General features: G+C 36.4%; 1 protein-coding gene across 5 annotated transcripts in view; it reads left to right on the top strand.

Moving 5' to 3' along the window:
* Window positions 1–20,931, top strand: part of LOC149800795 (protein madd-4-like) — a 155,195-nt gene that overhangs the window by 117,519 nt on the left and 16,745 nt on the right. For 4 of the 5 annotated variants that reach the window (XM_089954787.1, XM_089954784.1, XM_089954785.1 and 1 more), the window contains 7 exons: window positions 6,018–6,156; window positions 8,696–8,725; window positions 15,807–15,900; window positions 16,717–16,847; window positions 17,222–17,326; window positions 18,681–18,810; window positions 19,361–19,571. In XM_089954787.1, the coding sequence (XP_089810913.1) occupies window positions 6,018–6,156; window positions 8,696–8,725; window positions 15,807–15,900; window positions 16,717–16,847; window positions 17,222–17,326; window positions 18,681–18,810; window positions 19,361–19,571 (840 nt within the window). The remainder of the gene's footprint in view (window positions 1–6,017; window positions 6,157–8,695; window positions 8,726–15,806; window positions 15,901–16,716; window positions 16,848–17,221; window positions 17,327–18,680; window positions 18,811–19,360; window positions 19,572–20,931) is intronic. The other variant, XM_089954786.1, reaches the window with a different exon arrangement.

Genomic DNA, 20,931 nt, shown 5'->3' with positions numbered 1-20,931 from the left:
TCCTTACTACTACATGAAAACAAACACAGTGAGACCACATCCCTTACTACTGCATGAGAACAAACAAAATGAGACCACATCCATTACTACCGCATGAAAATAAACACAATGAGACCGCTTACATTTCAACTGCGTAAGCCCGCCACTTGAAAAGACGCTAGATCACTTCCCTTACTACTGCACAAAAATTAAACATCAACAACAACATACACACACGAAACCACTTCAGTAAATGCTTCATAAAAACAAGAGGCCAATTGCAGTACAACTGATTAAAGCCTCGCATATAAAACCCATGAGACCAATTCCTTCACAACTGCATTCAAAACAGAACATATAAATAAATTCAAGAAAAGAAACATGCGCCTATTTCCCAACTTGCTGTATCAAAAGGTCACAAAACAAAACACAAGAAAACTTCCCTTTCTGCTTTTTAAGCTCCACCCCCACGAAACAAATTCCCTTACTACTGCATAAAAGATCGACCACATCTCAACTATTGTATAAAAACAGAGAACAATGCACGAGTCCAGTTCCCTTATTGTTGCATAAAGGGGGCGCTCTTCCGATATTATGAACTTCTGAGAGAGTGACATGTATAAAATGAAGCTGTTTGCATTTAGAACACGCACAATGAAGAAAATTTTGGCATACCTCTCTTTGGTACTTTCGTGTTATGTGTGTGTAAGTTCTTTGGATATTTGTACTTGTGGAAATTGTACGTGATCTAAATACACAGATAATCAAAATGGCTTCCCTCATGTACTCGAAAGATCAGCTTGGATTAGTCTAAAATACACTAGATAGTATCAGTGTCTGAAAGTGCAAGGAATGAATTACCAAATACATAAAATGTAAACAAAAGTTATCGGCTTTTTTTTCACAATTTACTTTTGAAGACCAGGAAGTAAAAATGACCAAGCAGAACTATCAGCTTTTTGAAAGGTGCACTTCTGAAGAAAGTCCAAGCTGTACACTCTGTAACCCAAATTACTCCCATCAATCATGCACCAAAAAAGTTAAGTCAAAGTATTTTTAACAAAGCATAATATATACAAGATCTTTGTTTTAAATAGCCAATATAACCAGTGAGGAAAACCTGTGAAATTATGTTGCTTTAAAAGTCTAACCCTCACTTCAGTACTACTGTTGAAAAAACGAAAAAGAACACGGGTACACTTTCCATTTTGCTGCATAAATACAAACATACACCCACACACAGACACGAACACACAACAATACGAAATCATAAAACTTACTACTACATAAAAAGCACGTGACTGCATCCCGTATCTCTGCATAAAATATCAAATATCACGGACAGACAGACACACTACTTTAATAGCTGATAAAAATATTCAGCTGTAGCAGGGGTGCACAACCCGTGGCCCGTGGGCCGAATTCGGCCCGCGAACGTGTTCTGTCCGGCCCTCAGGGCAAGTTAAAACAACACAGAAATCTGGCCCGTGAACAGTAATTATATTCAAGAAATTATTGTTTGCGGCCCTTGAGTGGTCTTAGAAAATGCTATCTGGCACTTGGCCGAAAAAGTTTGTGCACCCCTGAGCTATAGTAACTGACTTCATTGGATCAGTGATACGCTAATTTTATTTCTAAACTTAAATTTGATGCCCGGAGAAAATAGTTTGCATATTAAATTGGGCATCACCTGAGTAGGTTATTCCCACAGATAAATAAGAGCATTGGTAAACCTATGATGGAGATGGTGGTTGATGTGAGCTATTCCCTGCTATTTCAGGTTTTTTGGTTAGCGTTATATAGGAAATGGTCTTCCACGGTGTTATTCCCTGAATCAAGTAGTTAAGGTCATAAAATATCAAATTTAGAGATGAAATAACAAAGGACTGAGCAGAGATATAGAAAAGAATAACACGAGCGAGACCTAATGCGTAATATACAACAATTCAGTAAATTACATAAAATGTACTACGTAAGACTGTACTTTGAAATTATATCCCAGACAGTTTACTCCATGTAAAGAAATCATTCTAAAAAATTTTGCATCGTTATAGTACGTTTTATGTTTGTCTCTACTGGTTTCGTGTTTTGTTATTTGTTAGCTGTACTGGTCATAGACGAGAAGAGCTTAACGGATTGTTTGTTGTCCGTCGTCCGTCGTTAGTCCTCATGTCGTCCGTCGGTACGCTTGCACAAGTTTGTTGTCGTTACTCCTCCTAAACTGTTGGAATGATTGCTTTGATACTTTACACACACATCCATCCCATTATCTAGTTGGTCCTCGATTAATATGCTACCGCTCGGACATTCAATACGGCAGCGCCAGTGGTCAGCTTGAAAATCTTGCTATCACTACTTCTCCTGATGGGCTGGACATATCATCAAGAGGGTTTTCACTGAAGGCCTTCTTGTTATGTCTGGTTGGTACTAAATAAAACTGGTATCGATCTGACACCTCACTGGGCCACAGCACGAAGCTACATGAAAATCGTACCAAGCTACATGAAAATCGTACCAAGCTACATGAAAATCGTACTAAGCTACTTGAAAATCGTTTTATTGCTATTCCTTCTAAATGGATTTTTCTCTCAGCATGGGGTTTCTCTAAAAGACTCCTAATGATGTCGAGCTGGTTCTAAATAAAAATGGTGCCGGTCTCAGATCAACATGGTGGCCGTCTTAAATATCTTATTATCACACCTTTACTTGAACAAAAAGTCATATTAAAACGTGGGTTTGTCACCAGAAGACGCCTTAGCAAGTCCATTTGGGTTTTAAATGTACATACTGCCGATCTGACATCCAACATGGCCAACACAGCAGCTATCTTGAAAATCTCGTTATTGCTGTTCCTCCTGAAGTGAAAGTAATATCTTGAAAATGTTGTTATTTCTGCTCATCTCCAAATGGACGGCTATATAATTGTAACGAACTCTGTTCGTAGCAGAATTTTGGCCTCGCATCCAGTTAAGGAAAGTTGTTGTTGTTGTCCCACCTAGATGTTACTCATTCTTGGGCCGCCATGATTGGTTGAAAGGACCACAATCCTTTGATTAGCTCTGACATTTGGGGAGTGGGGCAACGTGGGCCTCATATACCCCTTAACTGTGTTAAAGCCGCCAAGTTTGAGACAAGTTGACGCAAAGATAAGTTAAAACGATGGGATCAGACCAATTAAATATAGTTGACTAGTGTGTTCAGCCCGAATGGGGGCTTTGTATAAAATTTAATCTGGAAATGCACCATTCGTAAGTAAAAACTTCATTAAGATTTTCAGTGCGCTGAGAATTCTGGAAGAGTACAGACGCTTGCGTGCTAAGTTAAACTACAATGTTCTAGACAAGGGAAACTGTGTTCGAAGCGAATTGTAAATAATGGTCACTCCAAGAATGTGGTGGCTTATGTCGTAAAAGGGAATTGGAGTTGGATTTTAAAAGTTTAGAAAGAAAGCTTCCATGGTGCACGCACAAGGTTGTTCATGATAGACAGAATGAGAAAGAAGTAGAAAGAAAGAGAAAGGAAAGGAATGAGAAAAAAATAGAAGTAAGGAAAGGAGAAATGATGAAGAGGTTGAAGCGAAAGAAGGAAGGACGGAATAAGGAAAGTTGTTGTTGTTGTTGTTGTAGGGTTTAACGCCATTTTTTCAGCACAAGATAGGCTATACATGGCGGCCAAGTATAACTGGTGGAGGAAGAACCCTGGAAAACCCCGGGAAGAACCACCGAGCCACGAGAAGCTACTGGCAGGCTTTCTCACGTACCAACGTTAGCCGAGGCTGAGACTCGAACTCACGCAGACAGAGGTGAGATGGCAGTGATTCGTAACGGCGAGCGCTTTAGACCACTCGGCCATTCGGGGCCCCGAATAAGGAAAGAGGAGAAAGACTGAAGCAGATGAGTAGAATGAGCAAGACAACAAATAGTGACTCCCTCACATAGATCGTGAAATTTCGAATGATGAACTAACGTGTTAAACATGAATTCGATTAACCGGTCGATTAAAATATCAATTATACTGAACAGAAATTGAAGACTTTATGCTGAATATATAGATTAATTTGATTCTTTACATTTTTGTAAAATTTATATCTGTATTATCTTGAGTTGTTATATGTATTTAGAGTGTCGGTATCGCTGAGTGAGGGCTCGAAATTCGTTAATGCACACCTTCTGCATCATTATTTATAATATCGTAACAGATTCGTGAAAATCAACATGGGGTGTTCACAAATATACTTTCATGATACCTAATTTGTCTTAAATGAAAGTGGTGCCAGTCATGCATCCAATATGGCTGCCATGACAACTGTCTTAAAATCTTGTTTCAGCAACCGCTCCCCCCCCCCCATGGATGATCATTGTTACAGGGGATTTTCATCGGAAGATTTCGAAAACTGTCTACTTTGTCCTAATTGAAAATGGTGCCAAGCTGACGTCCAATACGTGTACCACAGCTGCTAATTTGAAAATCTTGTCATTTTTGTGGGTTTAACGCAATTTTTCATCATATGATAGACTATACATTGCGGCAAGTATAACTGGTGGAGGAAGAACCACCTACTCACGGGTAGCTTACTGGCAAGCTTTCTTATATAGACTCGAACCCATGCGGTCACAGGTGAGATGGCACTGACTGGTCAAGTCAAGCGTTTTAGACCAGGCGGCTACTCCAGGCCCGAAACTTGTTATTGCTGAAGAATGTCAGAGATGGTTTGAACACTTGAGAGATAAAACGAAGAAATGGTTTTGTTATGGAACCTTGAAAGTTATTTTCACCCCGTAGATAGCAAGTCCCTTCGATAGATCATTTTTTTAAGGGGGTGGGGTATAAGAGGATTTTTCTGGTGGGATATTGAGTGTTAGGTTTTTGTTTTAATACAGTAGTGGATGATGTGGTCGTATGCTATTTGTGTTTTATGCAGTATCGCTGGACAAGGCCCGGTGTTTTGTTGTGCAGTAAGGGAAGTAGTACCGTGTTTTGTCGTGGAGCGAGGGGGTCATGCAGTACTTATGGAAGTGTACTAACCTTGTGTGTGTGCGTGTGCATGTGTGTGTGTGTGTGTGTGTGTGTGTGTTTAATGTAGTAGCAAGGGGCTGGTCTTGTATTTTGGGATGTTTTGTTTTTGTTTGTTTTGTTCTTATGCAGTAATTGAGAAGTGGCCTTGTAGGTTTTTTTCTTCTTCTTTTCATGATGTATGTAGGGTGGTGACCCAGCTATTTGATGCTTTCTCTGCAGATTATAATTCCGCCTAACAAATATCAATGTAAATATTACGAAAGAATTCGTTATTATGTACCGGTCAAAGGAAGAAAAAGGCAAATACTAGAGTTAGGGAGGAGTGGGTAATTTGTCAGATATATGCTCCTTACAGTGTCTAATGGGATGTATACAAATTCCAAGGATGTAAAATTAGATCTGCTGGTGAAGAAAACCACACAGGTATACTTATTCCTAACGTGTAAATGTAGACCTATCTACCCGTGAACCACATGGTTATACTTATTCCTAACGTGTAAATGTAGACCTACCTACCCGTGAACCACATAATTATACTTATTCCTAACGTGTAAATGTAGACCTACCTACCCGTGAACCACAGAGGTGCATTGCATAAGTAGGGCAGCTGGAAAAGGAAAGTGTTGGAAACTATTTTAGACTTTGTTGCTCAAATAATGAGTAAATAATGCAAGTCACAATAGTTTATTCGTTATCGAGACCGATTTATGCAAGGAGTATATGATACGCACATACACTCGCACAAACACATACATACATACATACATACATACATACGTATGTACGTTCGTACGTACATACATGCATACATACATACATACATACATACATACATACATACATACATACATACATACATACATACATACAACATACATACATACATACACCCTCATATATCCAAACTAAAAGAGGATCTAAATTTTCCATAATCACACACGTGTTGTTCAAGTGATCTGGTGGATATTACTACCTGAATGAGTACAAGTGTGATTTAGATTGTTTCCTGTTTCTGATTACAGTGTAGTGTCAGTTGCGGATCCGGATATCAACATCGTGACGTCATTTGCAGGCACGTGGGAGATACATATTGTGACGTGGGCGAAAAGCCAAGAGTACTCAAAAACTGTACCACTGGTGTCCTGTGCTATAACATGAGCGGTAATCATTACTTAAATCATATTTAATAAGATTTCCTCATTTACAGTCTTTTTTCCTGCATATCTGCATGTATCCTTGCTTCGAATGTAAGTTTCTCTGGCAGTACATAGTTCAGCGTATAGTTCTATATCTAAACAACGGAAATGATTTTCTCACTTTTTGATTGATTGTCTCTTTCGTGATTTGGTTCAAATATAATCCTGTTATAATTGTTTGTACATTACATTTTGCTGTGTTTTCTCTAATTTGGCATCAAGACGTTGCTGAAGATTGCCAAGAAAGAAGCAAAGAAAGAGGGAATATGTTTCGATGATAGTATCGAAAATTCATTAATGCTCGCCCATATCTCTCTCTCTCTCTCTCTCTCTATCTCTCTCTCTCTCTCTCCTTTGATGGTTTCTTATTGAAAAGCTTTGTTGCTACAAAACTAATCCTCGTTTTCATACACGGATAATCTATGTAAAATTACATTAGTCATGGTATATGGTATATTTTTATATCGCCACACAGTTTCCACATTTCATATAGCTGCTATATGCTTAAGATTTCAGTTAACAAAATAATCATTACATGAAATTATATCAAGCCTAAAAATCAGAGTAAACTGCATATCTTTTCACCTTAAGCAGGCATCATGTACTACTTGTATAAAGTTTTCTTATGAAGTTGGTAAGATGAGATTTTTTCCAGACTCGGTGTGCTAGTGCCTGCGATAAAATATGTACATTTCAATTTCTCAAAAGTAAATAAATTGGACTTCATACGCACTTGTTCCAGGACAGTTCTTGCCAAATCGTTATATTTTATGCCCGGTTTTAATTTACAATAGTACTATTTACGGCTGGTTAACTCATTAACCCCTGGCGTCTCGTTTACGTGGCAGGAGGTAGTAGCCTACTGCCGAGCTCTGTAGCGTCAAGGTCATGTAGGATACACTAAAGTGGGTGGTATTATAGAAAGGTAGACAGATGTAACTCTACAATGATACCAACAAATATGGACGTTTTAGTTTCACTACAAAATACAGACGGAAAAACCTAACTTCTTAGAACTGTTTTCACGCAAAATTCGGCCGTGGTCGGAATCCGATTTTGTGTCCGGAATTTAGACTTTTTGGCCTTAGATCTAAGACAGACTGGTCTGAACTGCACACAGACAGGTGAACCTTTGCAAAAAGTAGGATAATGAGGGCATTTGAAATAAAGAGTGGTCTCGATACAAAAATGATAGGTCCGTTAGGCAAAAAAGAAAAGAAAAAGAACTCTATATTTTACCCTTCTGCTCATGCGTGAGCAAAATAACCGATGAAAAACATGTTTCTAACACAACTAGGCATTAGGCTAATGGAAAATCTCTTGGAAGTCGATGTATTAGGATGTATTCAGAAATAGCCCCCAAAATGTGTTTCCTACTCGCATTATAGGCGAAAATGACAAAAACCTCCAGCGTGTAATGAGTTAATTGAGAACCAACCGCTACTTTCAACATTGTGCAAGTGACGAAAACTGCTGGACAGTGAACCATCACCCGCGATGCCGGAGCTATCAGTTTGTCTCAAAATTAGTTTTCGGTTAAAATAAACAACAAAGCAGAAAACCGGTACTACTTTGGAAGTAAATCTAAGGACTGTAGTCAGAGATATTAAAATTTACTTACATTTAAACAGCGTATGCTAAAGAGGTTTGGAACACGGCGTTATAGAAGATGTCTTCTACCACAACATCACAATATTAAATCAAACTTCATCGTAGAGAAATATCATCAGTGGAAAGTAAGAAAGATAATTTTCCACTAAGTTTACTGAGCTCTTAGTTAATTTAATAATTAAAATTCGTTGCAAGGTTAAGTATGAAATACAGCGAGCACTGGCATGCAAAAGCATTGTTTCCACCACACTTTTGAAATTATGACACAAACAAGGGCATTACATTTTGTGTTTTATCGAAAGTTTAGATGTGTATTTTGAGAAAGAAATGTCATATATTCAAAACAAATTCGTACCACCAATTAATTGGAAACAAGACGAAGATAAAATTATTTCATTTCCAAGCTCAACTTTCGTGAGTAAAATTCAGTTCACCATCAAATATATAATTTTGTTACTATTGCAAATGCCATTTTCTTATATATATATATATATATATATATATATATATATATATATATATATATATATATATATATATATATATATATATATATATATATAATCAGAAACTGTTGAGAACAGCTTCGTTTACGAGTCTTTGGAGAATATCCTCCGCAGTTCCTTGGCAACACAAATATATTCCTCACACAATATAGTGTTTATAGCTAGGATGGTACATTTTCCAGATTAAATAGATTACACATTCTTTGCAATCGCATTCCAATGTCCACCTGTTCGTTGTCCGTCAGAACATTTTTACTCGTCTTGTTTGGATGAAAGCTTTTATTACAAGAGTGTTAGTCTTGTGGTTTGAATTGCTTTCTGCTTTGCTTGCTTTATAGCTCTGTTGTTTGGGTGTGGCTCACATTCTTACAATTGCTTCTTTTTAAGTGCGGCCATATGCAGAATACGACAAGAAAGGTGAGTATTAACTGTATCGATAGCGCACTCCTAGGGAAGGCATACGCTTGAAAAGTTAGACAATCATAGCTCCACCAGAAGTGGATTTCACTAACACAACAAAAATCTGGACTTAAACTTTAATTTAGAATTCAGTAATCAAATTGGATGGAATGTAAGTTTTACTTTAAATTAATCTATCAAGTGTCTTCAGTCCTGACTAAATTCCGGGACTTGCATTGGTGAAATTGATGCCAGAAAGATCTAATGGCTTGACTTGTTTTTAGGACCCAGTCCACATGAATAAAGAGCAGAACAGCATAAATACGTTTGGCATGATTGGTATGCATAACTTACGCCATTCATACCAATCATACGCTGATCATACATCATACCTTATCTATGTTTGACGTGTACAAGACTGGACTTGACTCTAATAACGGTGATCCTTTGTGGCTGTATCGTCTGGAAGCTAGAAGTACATAACAAGTAATACCAATAAAATATGGCAAAAGCTCAATTATACATACCTATTTACTCAAAGGCAAGAATTTCGTGACATCATCGATGTGTTGTAATCGAACCAAAATTGAAACTAAAACCAGCTTCTAACTCGGTGATGCATCAGCTTAAAAACAAAAAACACGTGACATCAGTTATTAAAGTAAATAGAAAAATCAGTTTGGAAAAAACGAAATACTTATATACCCCGTTGTAAATATATCTTGAAATTTTCTTTTGATACATTTTAAATAAATGCCCCCCCCCCCCCCCAACTGACATCTTGCAATTTAGAAGATATTTCACATGCGAGAGTACCAGACTTCTTATTCAGAGTTGCAGGCAAATGCCCCATTATAAATGACGTATATTACACGTATGATGTTTTATTTAGTATGCCTTCTCTGGGAGTGCTACATTTGCGTTCTAGTTATGGACAAATCTGTTCACTGGAATTCGAATGCACAGCCTTGAGTAACCGTATGCCTAATGCGCTATAATGAACAATTGCGTGAACTTTTTCCTCCTTCCAAGTAAGATTATCTTTCTTAGTGCGAAAGACGATACATATTTTTTCAATAAGTAATGAAACGAGTTGAATAATGTCCATCTGTTGTTCGCCAAGGCTCGCAAAAGCTGGACATTATTTAACGTATTTCATAAATGTAATATTAAATCATTACCCATTATAGATTCTTTATATGACATAGTTTTATTTCAGTAAAAATTATTTAGATAGAATATACAGAAAGAAGAATGTATAATTTTGTTCATTCTGACAGACGATTTACCTTTCATTTGTTGTGCATAAAAAATAGTCCCAAACAAAGTTGAAATAGTAAAATTATGTTATACATTTTTGTTAAATATAAATCAAACAATAAGCGTACATCCAAATAAGCATAACATTTTACAAAAGACAAAACAGTTGTCAATACATCAGTCAATCTGTAAAGAGAATACTGAACAATAATTTTAATGGCTTCTTTGGACCAATCAGAATCAAATAACGTGATTATGTTCACATGTTATAATATCAAAAATATTAAACTGCACACTCTATTGGCAAAGTGTACGGAATATGTGATAAATATAAATATATATATATATATATATATATATATATATATATATATATATATATATATATATATATATATATATATATATATATATTCACATGTATCATTGTGAGAAAAGTTTTCTTGCCACTGGCGATATAACCTCTGCAACTATTTTCTTTTCTAAATTTGCAAAATATATATCCCCTTAGTCAAGATATATTCATCATATTTAACTTATTCTTCTTTTCTCATTTATGCTCTCTCTCTCTGTCTCTCTCTCTCTCTCTTTTGTATGGCCATCATAGATAATGTGTCAACACTGTACATGTATTGTGATACAAAAGGATGCCAGAAAATAAAATGTATTAGTTTATTTAAAATAAATTTCAAGACGAATCATATGATCACATAGACTATTGTTGACTTGATTTAGCACGACATGTTGCCTTTTGATATTTAGTGTCAAAATACTTCATAAAGTCTGACAAACGAGGGACGTTTAAACGCAGACTGTGGAAATGTGGATTGAATAAATTTCCAAAATTTGTTTAATGAGTTGTGGCTCCACTGGTCATAGATCAGAAGAAGTCGTGGGATGGTCTTTTCTCCGTCGTCCGTCCATCGTCTGTCGTCCGTCCGTCAGCACAAGTTTGATATCGCTGCTCTTCCTAAACTGTTTCGGGGATTGCCATGAAACTTTACACACACATTCATCTCTTGGTCTAGTTGGCCCTAAATAAAAATTGTGACAAAGAAGATATGGTCTTATCTTGAATCCCTGACATTCCCTTCGATCAGTAGAGCGTTAATCTCTTTAAGGAAAAATCTTATTACTATCATCACACTCGTTCCTATGGATGAATCAGATACCGATGAGTGTTGACTCCAAACCCAAATCGAGTTACTCTCAAAATTGGTATGAAGAGTCTGTTATCGAACTAGACTGCCATCTTCTCATACTCACCCAAGTCCTGTTTTATAGCAGAAAAACAGAAAAATATATATGCAAGTCATAACACTTTAAATCACAGTCATACGAATATTTAGTTTCAAAATGGTATGATCTGAGGGCTGTCGGATTCGACTGCTCTATAACGCTACACCAACAATGTTAACGTTCTCAGTCCGCGCAGTTAATGCATTATTAACGGGAAAAAAAATATTCGTTTCTATTTTCCGTACAGAATCATTAATAAAACAGTGAAAAGACATTCTATAAAACATTCGACGTAAAAGATATTTTTGTAAAAATGTTACTGTTCTAAGTTGTTGTAAACTTTCTGAAAAAAAAATGTATTTAGAATTATGTCTACAGTGTTGACTGCATTGGCACAAACAAAACTGGAGACATTTATCCAAAATCGACGTTTCTCGCTTTGAAATGTATATTAAACAGTAAATGTACTTTGTTTCAGGACATAAAAGGAAATATTTCTTTATATATAGATCGCTCAAAGCAAGAATGAAACCCATGCCGAGAGTAATGGCACCTGTTGCCTAGCTCTGAAACCCATGCCGAGAGTAATGGCACCTGTTGCCTAGCTCTGAAACCCATGCCGAGAGTAATGGCACCTGTGGCCTATCTCTGAAACCCATGCATCCTAATTCACAAGGCCATTCGCTCATTCCCTAAAAAGAATGAAACAAAGTCAGAGGAAACGATTCAGGGTACATCGAAACTTACTAGTTAGGAGAGCCGAGTAAATTAAAGATCCTGTTGGTTTATAATCATTTTACTTAAATATGTCACTTAGATATATCAGGTTAAATCTCTGGAATATATGTGTGTGCATGGGTGTGTTGTTCTTGCTTTTCTTTTCTTTTTCATTTTAAACTCGTGTGTGTCCAGTAGCTCAGAAGGCTTTCATATTCTCCATATAAGTCAAAGAACATTTGCATTCATTAATTACGATTTAATTAGCATGCAAGATGTCGTGAATTTTGAAAGCTCTATGTCATTGAAAATAATCTGATGTTTATGTAATAAATTACAAAATTACTCTTGATTCATATCCATTGATAATAATGAAAATCCGTAATAAATTACAAAATTGCTCTTGGTTCATATCCATGATAATAATGAAAATCCGTAATAAATTACACAATTGCTCTTGGTTCATATCCATGATAATAATGAAAATCCGTAATAAATTACAAAATTGCTCTTGGTTCATATCCATTGATAATAATGAAAATCCGTAATAAATTACAAAATTGCTCTTGGTTCATATCCATGATAATAATGAAAATCCGTAATAAATTACAAAATTGCTCTTGGTTCATATCCATGATAATAATGAAAATCCGTAATAAATTACAAAATTGCTCTTGGTTCATATCCATGATAATAATGAAAATCCATAATAAATTACAAAATTACTCTTGGTTTATATCCATTGATAATAATGAAAATCCAGTACGACGTTTTCACATTCAATGAAATTTGCAGACATCTGAGAAACAAAGAAGCTATGCTTAAAGTTCAGGCAAATGAAATGTAAATCACAGTTTGAACATTGTAGAACTACACGTATTCTTCAGTAGCGTTAGCATATGTTTATTCGTCAAAATGTCTAACATATGGATCACGAAGGCCCTGTAATATCTACAGTCAGACACTATTTATTCGTTTAATGTCTGACATGGATCACGAAGGTCCTGTAATATCTAGTCAGACGCTGTTTATCCATTTAATGTTTAACACATGGATCACGAAGGCCCTGTATTATCTACAGTCAGACACTGTCTATTAATCAAAATGTCTAACACATGGATCACGAAAGCCCTGTATTATCTACAGTCAGACACTATTTATTCATTTAATGTCTGACATGGATCACGAAGACCCTGTAATATCTAGTCAGACACTGTCTATTAATCAAAATGTTTAACACATGGATCACGAAGGCCCTGTATTATCAACAGTCAGACACTATTTATTCGTTTGATGTCTGACATGGATCACGAAGGCCCTGTAATATCCAGTCAGACACTGTCTATTCATCAAAATGTCTAACATATGGATCCTGAAGGTCTGTATTATCTACAGTCAGACACTATTTATTCGTTTAATGTCTAACATGGATGACAAAGGCCCTGTAACATCTGGATCACGAAGGCCCTGTATACAGATGGACACGGTTTATTCGTTTAATATCCAGGATATGGATTACGAAGGCCGTGTAATATCTACAGTTGGACACTTCGATATATATATATATATATATATATATATATATATATATATATATATATATATATATATATATATATATATATATATATATATAAAAGACTCATAAGCATATATAAAGTGTATAAAAAGATATGTACAAATACATTCTGTATCTTTGATCAAGTCCTCCATTACAATAAACCGTTACTGCTGTCTTCAACGGTAGGTTCATCCAATGAAGACCGACACCTTTGTGTATGGGAGAGAAATCTGAAAATAAGACTTCCTGCGGCGAAATGTACCGGTTACCAAATGCATTTTGTTCTGTAGTCATTATGTTAGATTGGTAATCAGATTTTCCTCAGTGGAAGTAAAGTTTATCATGGAAACGATCATGTCGCGGTACGTGGTAACTGATCGTATAAGAATAGCTTCATACCAAGATCGGCTGATAAATGTAACTGTAACAAAATTGCGTGTCTGTTTGTTGTCACGTGTCAGCATGGGAACAGATTCTCCTGGGTGGAAGTAAATGTTATCACTGACGAGATTTCATCGTGACTCATGGTAACTGATCATCTAAGAATAACATTTGTTAGATCACCGGAGGCGATTATTATCGCCATTTACGATATTTATCTGTTACATCTTGTGTTTCCGTCCAGTCACTGAGGTTTGGTTTGCACGGTTTTAATAACGTACATCATTTTTCAGGAGTGATTTTCCAAAAATCATTTTGTCGAATCAAAATTCCATTTAAGTAATGTTACAAATGTTCTCTGTCGTGTAAGCAATACTTATCACTTTTGGACTACTTAATGAATGTAAACAAAAATCCCATAGATAAGAAAGCCTTTATTAATGTAGAAATGCCAGTATCTGGGTCGGCAGGTAGAGATATATACGTATAGAAAGAAAGACAGCTGTTCAACGCTGAGTGCCCAGAATATTTTGTAAAATGTCTAAAATGGCAGAGAACTACTGTTGAGGTTATACTGTCGGTGAAATTTCAAAATTAATTTCATCTTATATATATAAAAGGTTCCTTTGACAGAAATACCTTGTTGTTCTACGGTTCAAAGACCAAACATCGTATGGGATACTCTGTTGTCTGTCGTCCGTATGTCCGTTAGCAACAGTTTGTAGTCGCTACTTCACCTAAACTACTTGAAGGATTGCCATGAAATTTTACACACACACTGATGCCATGGTTTAGTTCCGGGGTCTCAAACCGCGGCCTGCTGGCCGCATGCGTCTTATGTAGTTTTCCCGCGGCCCGCAACGACATCCAGAATGTGTAAAATAATTAATATTGCGATTATTTTTCGTCACAGCCAGCCAGGTTTGACAGAGATTTGATTGTTGCATCTTTTACTTCTTGTTTCCAGCATTTTCATCGGCTGCCTTTTATATGAGCCGCTTTCGCTGTATGGAAAGGTTTCAGTGATGCGGCCCATGGGCCAACGAACTAGTTCTAACGTGGCACTTGTGGCAATTTGAGTATGAGACCCCTGTTTCTAGATGGTCCTAAGTGAAAACTCTACCGTTCTGACATCCAGTATGGCTGCCATATTGATCATCTTAAAAATCTTGTTATCTCTAATACTCTTGAATGGATAATCATATGAACATGGGGTTATCACTAAAAGCTTATTACAATTTCTGGCTGGCCTTAACGAAAATGGGGCGATTTTGTCGTTCAATAATGGCCGACACAGGAGCTAATTTGAAAATCGTTTGAACAGATGGTCATATCAGCATGGTGTTATCGCCTCGTTGATCCTTATTGACAATGGTGGTAAGGTGACAACCATCACAAGAGCTAATTTTGAAAGTCCTGTTATGACTGAATAATATCCAAGATGTTTTCAACATTCTGCAGTTTAAATGAAGAATCGGTCTAATCTGGAATTCCTGGAAATTCTTTTCTAATTGCTTGCCTTTCGAGAAAAGAAAAATAATTAAAGGAAAGGATGGAAAAGAAGAAAATGCTTTAGAGCAAGCATTTTGTAAGTTATATAATAATGGATATAATCAGAAAATAAAATGAATTTATTTCACCAATGAAGACTTTTATACCTGGGACGGTTCTTGGTTCCCATAACGTTACCTGGAAACTATAGGAGATCCAAAGGACGTGTTACAGGCAAAATGTATCGATAATCCAACTGGGCATGGTCGTCGGATAAGAGCACAATTTCTGAATGTCCTGGACAAAACCATTCCCACTACTGTCCCTTGTAAACAAGATAACAGTATAAGTGGAAGTCAGGGTGACAAAATTTTATTGATTGATTGATTAAAAACTGCTACATTCATTTCTCTCTCCCTCACTTTATACATGGTATTTTCCCCCACTCAGATGACATCCAGGAACTTGGGGAGCTGACGGCCGGAAAGACTGGGACATTTGTACTTGGAGATGATGCGGATTCCCCAGATTTAAGAATCCCACAGTAAGCCAAGATTAATCATCAGTTTATTGTTGATTTTTTCAGTCACAAATAAACCAAACTTTTTTTCATCATTGCTGTTTATAATATGCGATCGCAGATTTGACAGTACATTTTTCTAGTAAATTTTCTTGTTGTCCGTTTAATCTGAATCGAATTAATCGGTTATGATATTGTTTCCTTGATTAAACATTGGTTTAAAGTATCTAATTAACAGTTTGCATTTGAACTTTAAAAAGTCTATACATGTATGCTGTTTTCGTTTCTTTTCATTTCTTTACCAAAACGCGTCTGTTATACTTAATATTTGTTATTTGTGAGGGATTTTCGAGTACAGAGACATAAAATATTGTAATATTTTTGGGTGGATGGGTTGGAAGCGGGGGTGGGTTGCAGGGAGCTGTACTTATAACTTTTAAACCTGTGTTTATTTCTCTTTATATTGGATTTGAGCTCCTGTTTTATTTCCAGAAACCTCTGTATTGGACTTAAGCTCTCGTGTTATATCCAAAAATCTCCACATTGAACTTAAGGTTCTGTTTTATTTCCTGAAGGGATGCAACATTGAGCTGTACTGGAAAATCAAATCGGATTTCATAAGTTTGGTTACCGGGAAAGGATGTAAGAAATGACAAAGAACAGGGACGTAATTTCTTTTGAACAGTGAATTATGGCTGAACTAAAAGCATCTTTTTGTGCCTGGATTAAATACACTCCTGAATATAGTTATACACAGTTCAAATAAATGATCTAAACTGTGTTTTTACAAGCATTTTTGTATAGACGCTGTTTTTTAAACAGTTTAAATTCTGATTCCAGATTTGATACGAGTGAGTGGGGCCCGTGCAGCGCGTCTTGTGGAAAGGGGACACGCTTCCGCTACGTACGCTGTCAGGTGTACCTCCGTTTCCTTGAGGCCATAACGGATCTTCCAGATACAGATTGCGACGGTTGCTATTATTTTCGCATTTAAATATAAGAGAGAGAGAGAGAGAGAGAGAGAGAGAGAGAGAGAGCAAAGCTAACTGGATCTGCTTTGTAACGAAACATATATCTAAAAATCATGCATGTAGTTGCGCTTCTTTCGTTTATCTATATAACAGTTTAAAATTTGTTTTGTTTGTAAAAGAAATTTAAACAGTATTAAGACTTTTTCGTCTAAATTTGATTATAAGAGTTTATTTACCTAATTTACTTTAGCTTTGAGTTAATTGCTTTAATTGTCTATATTTATAACACCTAAATTTTCTTCTCCTCCTTTGCCGGACGATGATGATGATGACAATAAAAATAATGATATTTATACGTATTATTATTACGAAAGGCACTAAACCCCCTAGCACCGAGGAATGTATAGTGGAACCGTGTTTTGACGACTTCGAATGGAGAGCATCCTGGATGACTCTATGTAGTCGCAGCTGTCTTGGAGGTTAGCTTTTGTATTTAAACATGGAGTACCTAGACTTGGTTAATTGGAAATACTAATTTGCCTCAGATGTTTACGACAATCGAGATATGTTTATGATAAGCAGATATGAGAGGAAGCGAGAACGGTTCATATTATGTGACCTTAGGAATTCCCCATCCACTTATTTTTAGTAATCTATCAGATAGAGCGTTAGTTTTGTGTTAAAGGGAATTAACGTTAGAAGCGATAAATTCCGAATGACATCTTTTACTTTCGTAAATGTGAAAGGTATAATCTGCGTGGTGAATCCAAATGTCAACAGAAAATGGCATTTATTGGTGTTTGTGAAATTTCCGTTATGTCGGAGATCCTTATTTTAACTCATATTTATGTCACTACGCAGTAGACCTACCATCACGTCTACTTCGTTTTAAATTTTATTGATGACAAAGTTTTAGGTTTCCCTGTAATATGTCATGATTTGAGAGTCTGTATGGTTTTATGATGGTACCATAATAGGTACAAATATAAGTATGTATAAACATGTTCCCAGGGCTTTAAGAAACACAAGGGATAATAAATATTCATTAAAAGGCAATACATTTGCTTAAAAATGGGTTTTAATATATATTGTTATACGTTTTATTACCATTAATAGATTTTATGAAAACTGGGCACACTTTGTGTACAAAGATAAAGAGAACTTTTAAGAGTGAACGTATCAAGTTTCATAACTCGTAACAGACGAGACGATTTTCTTTTCTGTCTTTGTAGCGTATATCTAAAGCGGGATAAAATAGACCTTGCCATCAAAGAATTTCTATTTTAACGTTAATAACAAAGTTTGACAGAACACAGACACACACACACACTGTTGGTTTTTCAGAATAAGAAGTTGGCACTGGTCTTGGTTTCATGGTTGCTATTATTTTGGTCTCATTTGAGCGGACAAGATTGTGTTGATTTTTGAAAAACAGCAACAAGGTTTTCGTGAATGAGACAGTATGAATTACGTCTACACTAGCTCAGTCAACTCTCTCTATCCATATATATATATATATATATATATATATATATATATATATATAGAGAGAGAGAGAGAGAGAGAGAGAGAGAGAGAGAACGGTGCAAATCCAGAACGGTTATATCCCTATTGGAATCAAATATACATGATTCACGGTATAATTTTCTTACAATTGACTTCTACAGCTGGAAAAATAGTTAGTCTTTTGGCTGGAAAACGAAAATAAGTTTCAGAAAATACAAGATTTCTCTTGTTTAAAAATTAACGAAAACATGGGCACTGAAAAATGAAATACAACTTGCCCATATTATTCAGTTCGCTTAGTGTAATTTTGTGATATTTGCTTAACAGGCGTCCAGGAGACACTGTTGACCTGTGTGTATAAATACAACGGTACCGGTGTGGGCGATGAATACTGTGCGGAGGCGCCGCACGTGCCAAAGGAAAGAAGAATCTGCAATGATTTCCCATGTCCTCAAAGGTTAGAGCTGTCTAGAGGTTGAGATGTTTCAATCTTTTGTTAAAAATGCAAACCATGTACGCAGTACAGTATTGAGATCTTGAATATTCCGTCTCAATCATTTTGCTATTATGAATGAAAGCGCTTAGTAAGGAAACACGGTCAGCATAGTAACGGACAACGTTTCTACCATTTATATTTTTAGGTACAAAAACCAAACCAAACCAAACTAAATAGAGACTCATGTCTAACAAAATGCTCTGTGATAATATCTATCGTTCGTTATGGCTGGCATGCCATGTTAGTTCCAGCTGGGCATAACATTAAGAAATCGGCATACTCTGTTCAAATATTATATGTTAGACATAGAAAGTGCTTGAATTACATGTGTTTGAAGTACCCCACTGCTCATCACTACGATCATCTTCTTCCGGGTTATAGAGTTCTGATCGAGATGGACTAATATGTCTCCTATCCATACCCTGACACTATTGAGAAGTTTTGGCAGTCGGTGTTGGCTGAGGCCCGTGTGTCCGACACAGTACATTTTGACTTTATTTTCTCTTAACAGATGGCGTCTGGAAGAGTTTGGTCCATGTTCTGCATCATGTGGAGGAGGTATCATGAACAGAAAGGTTGAATGCATTCAGGAGTTTGCCCACGGGGCTGATAACATCCTGACCCTACCGGACATAATGTGTAGTGATCCCCTCCCAGAAAGGCAACATACCTGCAATATCATCGACTGTCCAGCAGAGTGGACCACAGGGAAATGGTCACAGGTAAGAGCCAATAACCCTATTTTTATGTCCATATGTTAGTTCACACCCTTTCGAACATCATGAACAGTCAATTCCTCATAAATAGTTTGAAGACCTGCCCAGTAATCGACTGTCCAGCAGCATGTCACCAGCTCTGCGGTCGAATGACAGGAGACTAGTAGCAGGTAAAATCTGTACCAATGTCGATCTTCTACCTGTCATAAGCCTTGAAGTTCTTTGTAATTACTGCCTACCAGACATACATAGGACCTGCACTATTATTAACGGTCAGGCAGATGGAACTTGAGGTAATTAGCTTAAGTATATGATTGTTCTTTTGATTGTTTGCCTTCTTGGCTGTCACAATATTTTGCATTTTTCCCAAGCAGCAGCAGATGTGACAGTTATGTACTCTTGGGCAAAGTGGGTTACACAGGACTCTTAAAGAGTTATGTTCATCCCTTCGTTTGTCCATCCACATGACCTGCCTTTCTTTTGTGTAATATTCATTAACTGCATCAAAACGAGGCTGCATACCTGTGGCATCATCAAATGACGCAGCGTAGTGGGGGGGGGGGGGTCACATGAATTAGTCAAAGGTACGATATTTATGTCGGTATCGTTTCCTCGGTTCAAATGTTTTACCAGACTATCTCTATCCTTATGTCATCTCTTTCTTCCTGTCTCTATTCATTGCTCTGCATTGAAGTTCGCCGTTTTGCCAATCTCATATACTATAGAGCTCTTACAATCGTTCTGAAGACACGAAAATAAAATAACTAACAAATGTGTATACACCTCATTGGCATGTTATACAAAATCTACAGTAACCAAAACAACCCCACCACAAAACTCACAGTATCTGACTGAAACTTGAGAGTTTCAGTTTTAACATTTCAGATCTTCATGAGATGAGAATAGTCTTGTTTTTTTTATAAAAAAAACATACTTAATTCAGATCTTTTTAATGACTCTACAACATTTAAATACTGGTCAGACTGTGCATAATCCTTGTTTTTGTTTGGGTAAGAAGGTAGTTCCAGTTTGTGTGGGTATGGGTAAAATACCTCTTAATCCGAATAACTAGATTTTATTTTTAACAAAACAAGATATATTCTCATCGCCCAAAGGTAATGCAGTGTCAGGAGGATTATATACCAACATGATATAAATATTAAGCTGTTGACAATATAATTCCTGGTTCAAGGTTTTCACATAGAAAGGAATTATACTGTCACAAAAATACGATATAGGACCAGTCCAGTCTAATTAATAGTGCTGTAAAAGTAAATGCCTGAAAATGAGACAAATAATTTAAAAGCTGGCTGTAGGTAACAAGCTAGTACGATAAAAGTTACAAAATGTAAAATCCTTTTAAAAT

Source organism: Sinohyriopsis cumingii, chromosome 4, assembly GCF_028554795.1.
Source record: "Sinohyriopsis cumingii isolate HCF-2022 chromosome 4, ASM2855479v2, whole genome shotgun sequence".
Classification (NCBI taxonomy): Eukaryota; Metazoa; Mollusca; class Bivalvia; order Unionida; family Unionidae; genus Sinohyriopsis; species Sinohyriopsis cumingii.
The sequence above is the reverse complement of the archived record's forward strand: the minus strand, read 5'-3'. Positions and strand labels throughout refer to the sequence as shown.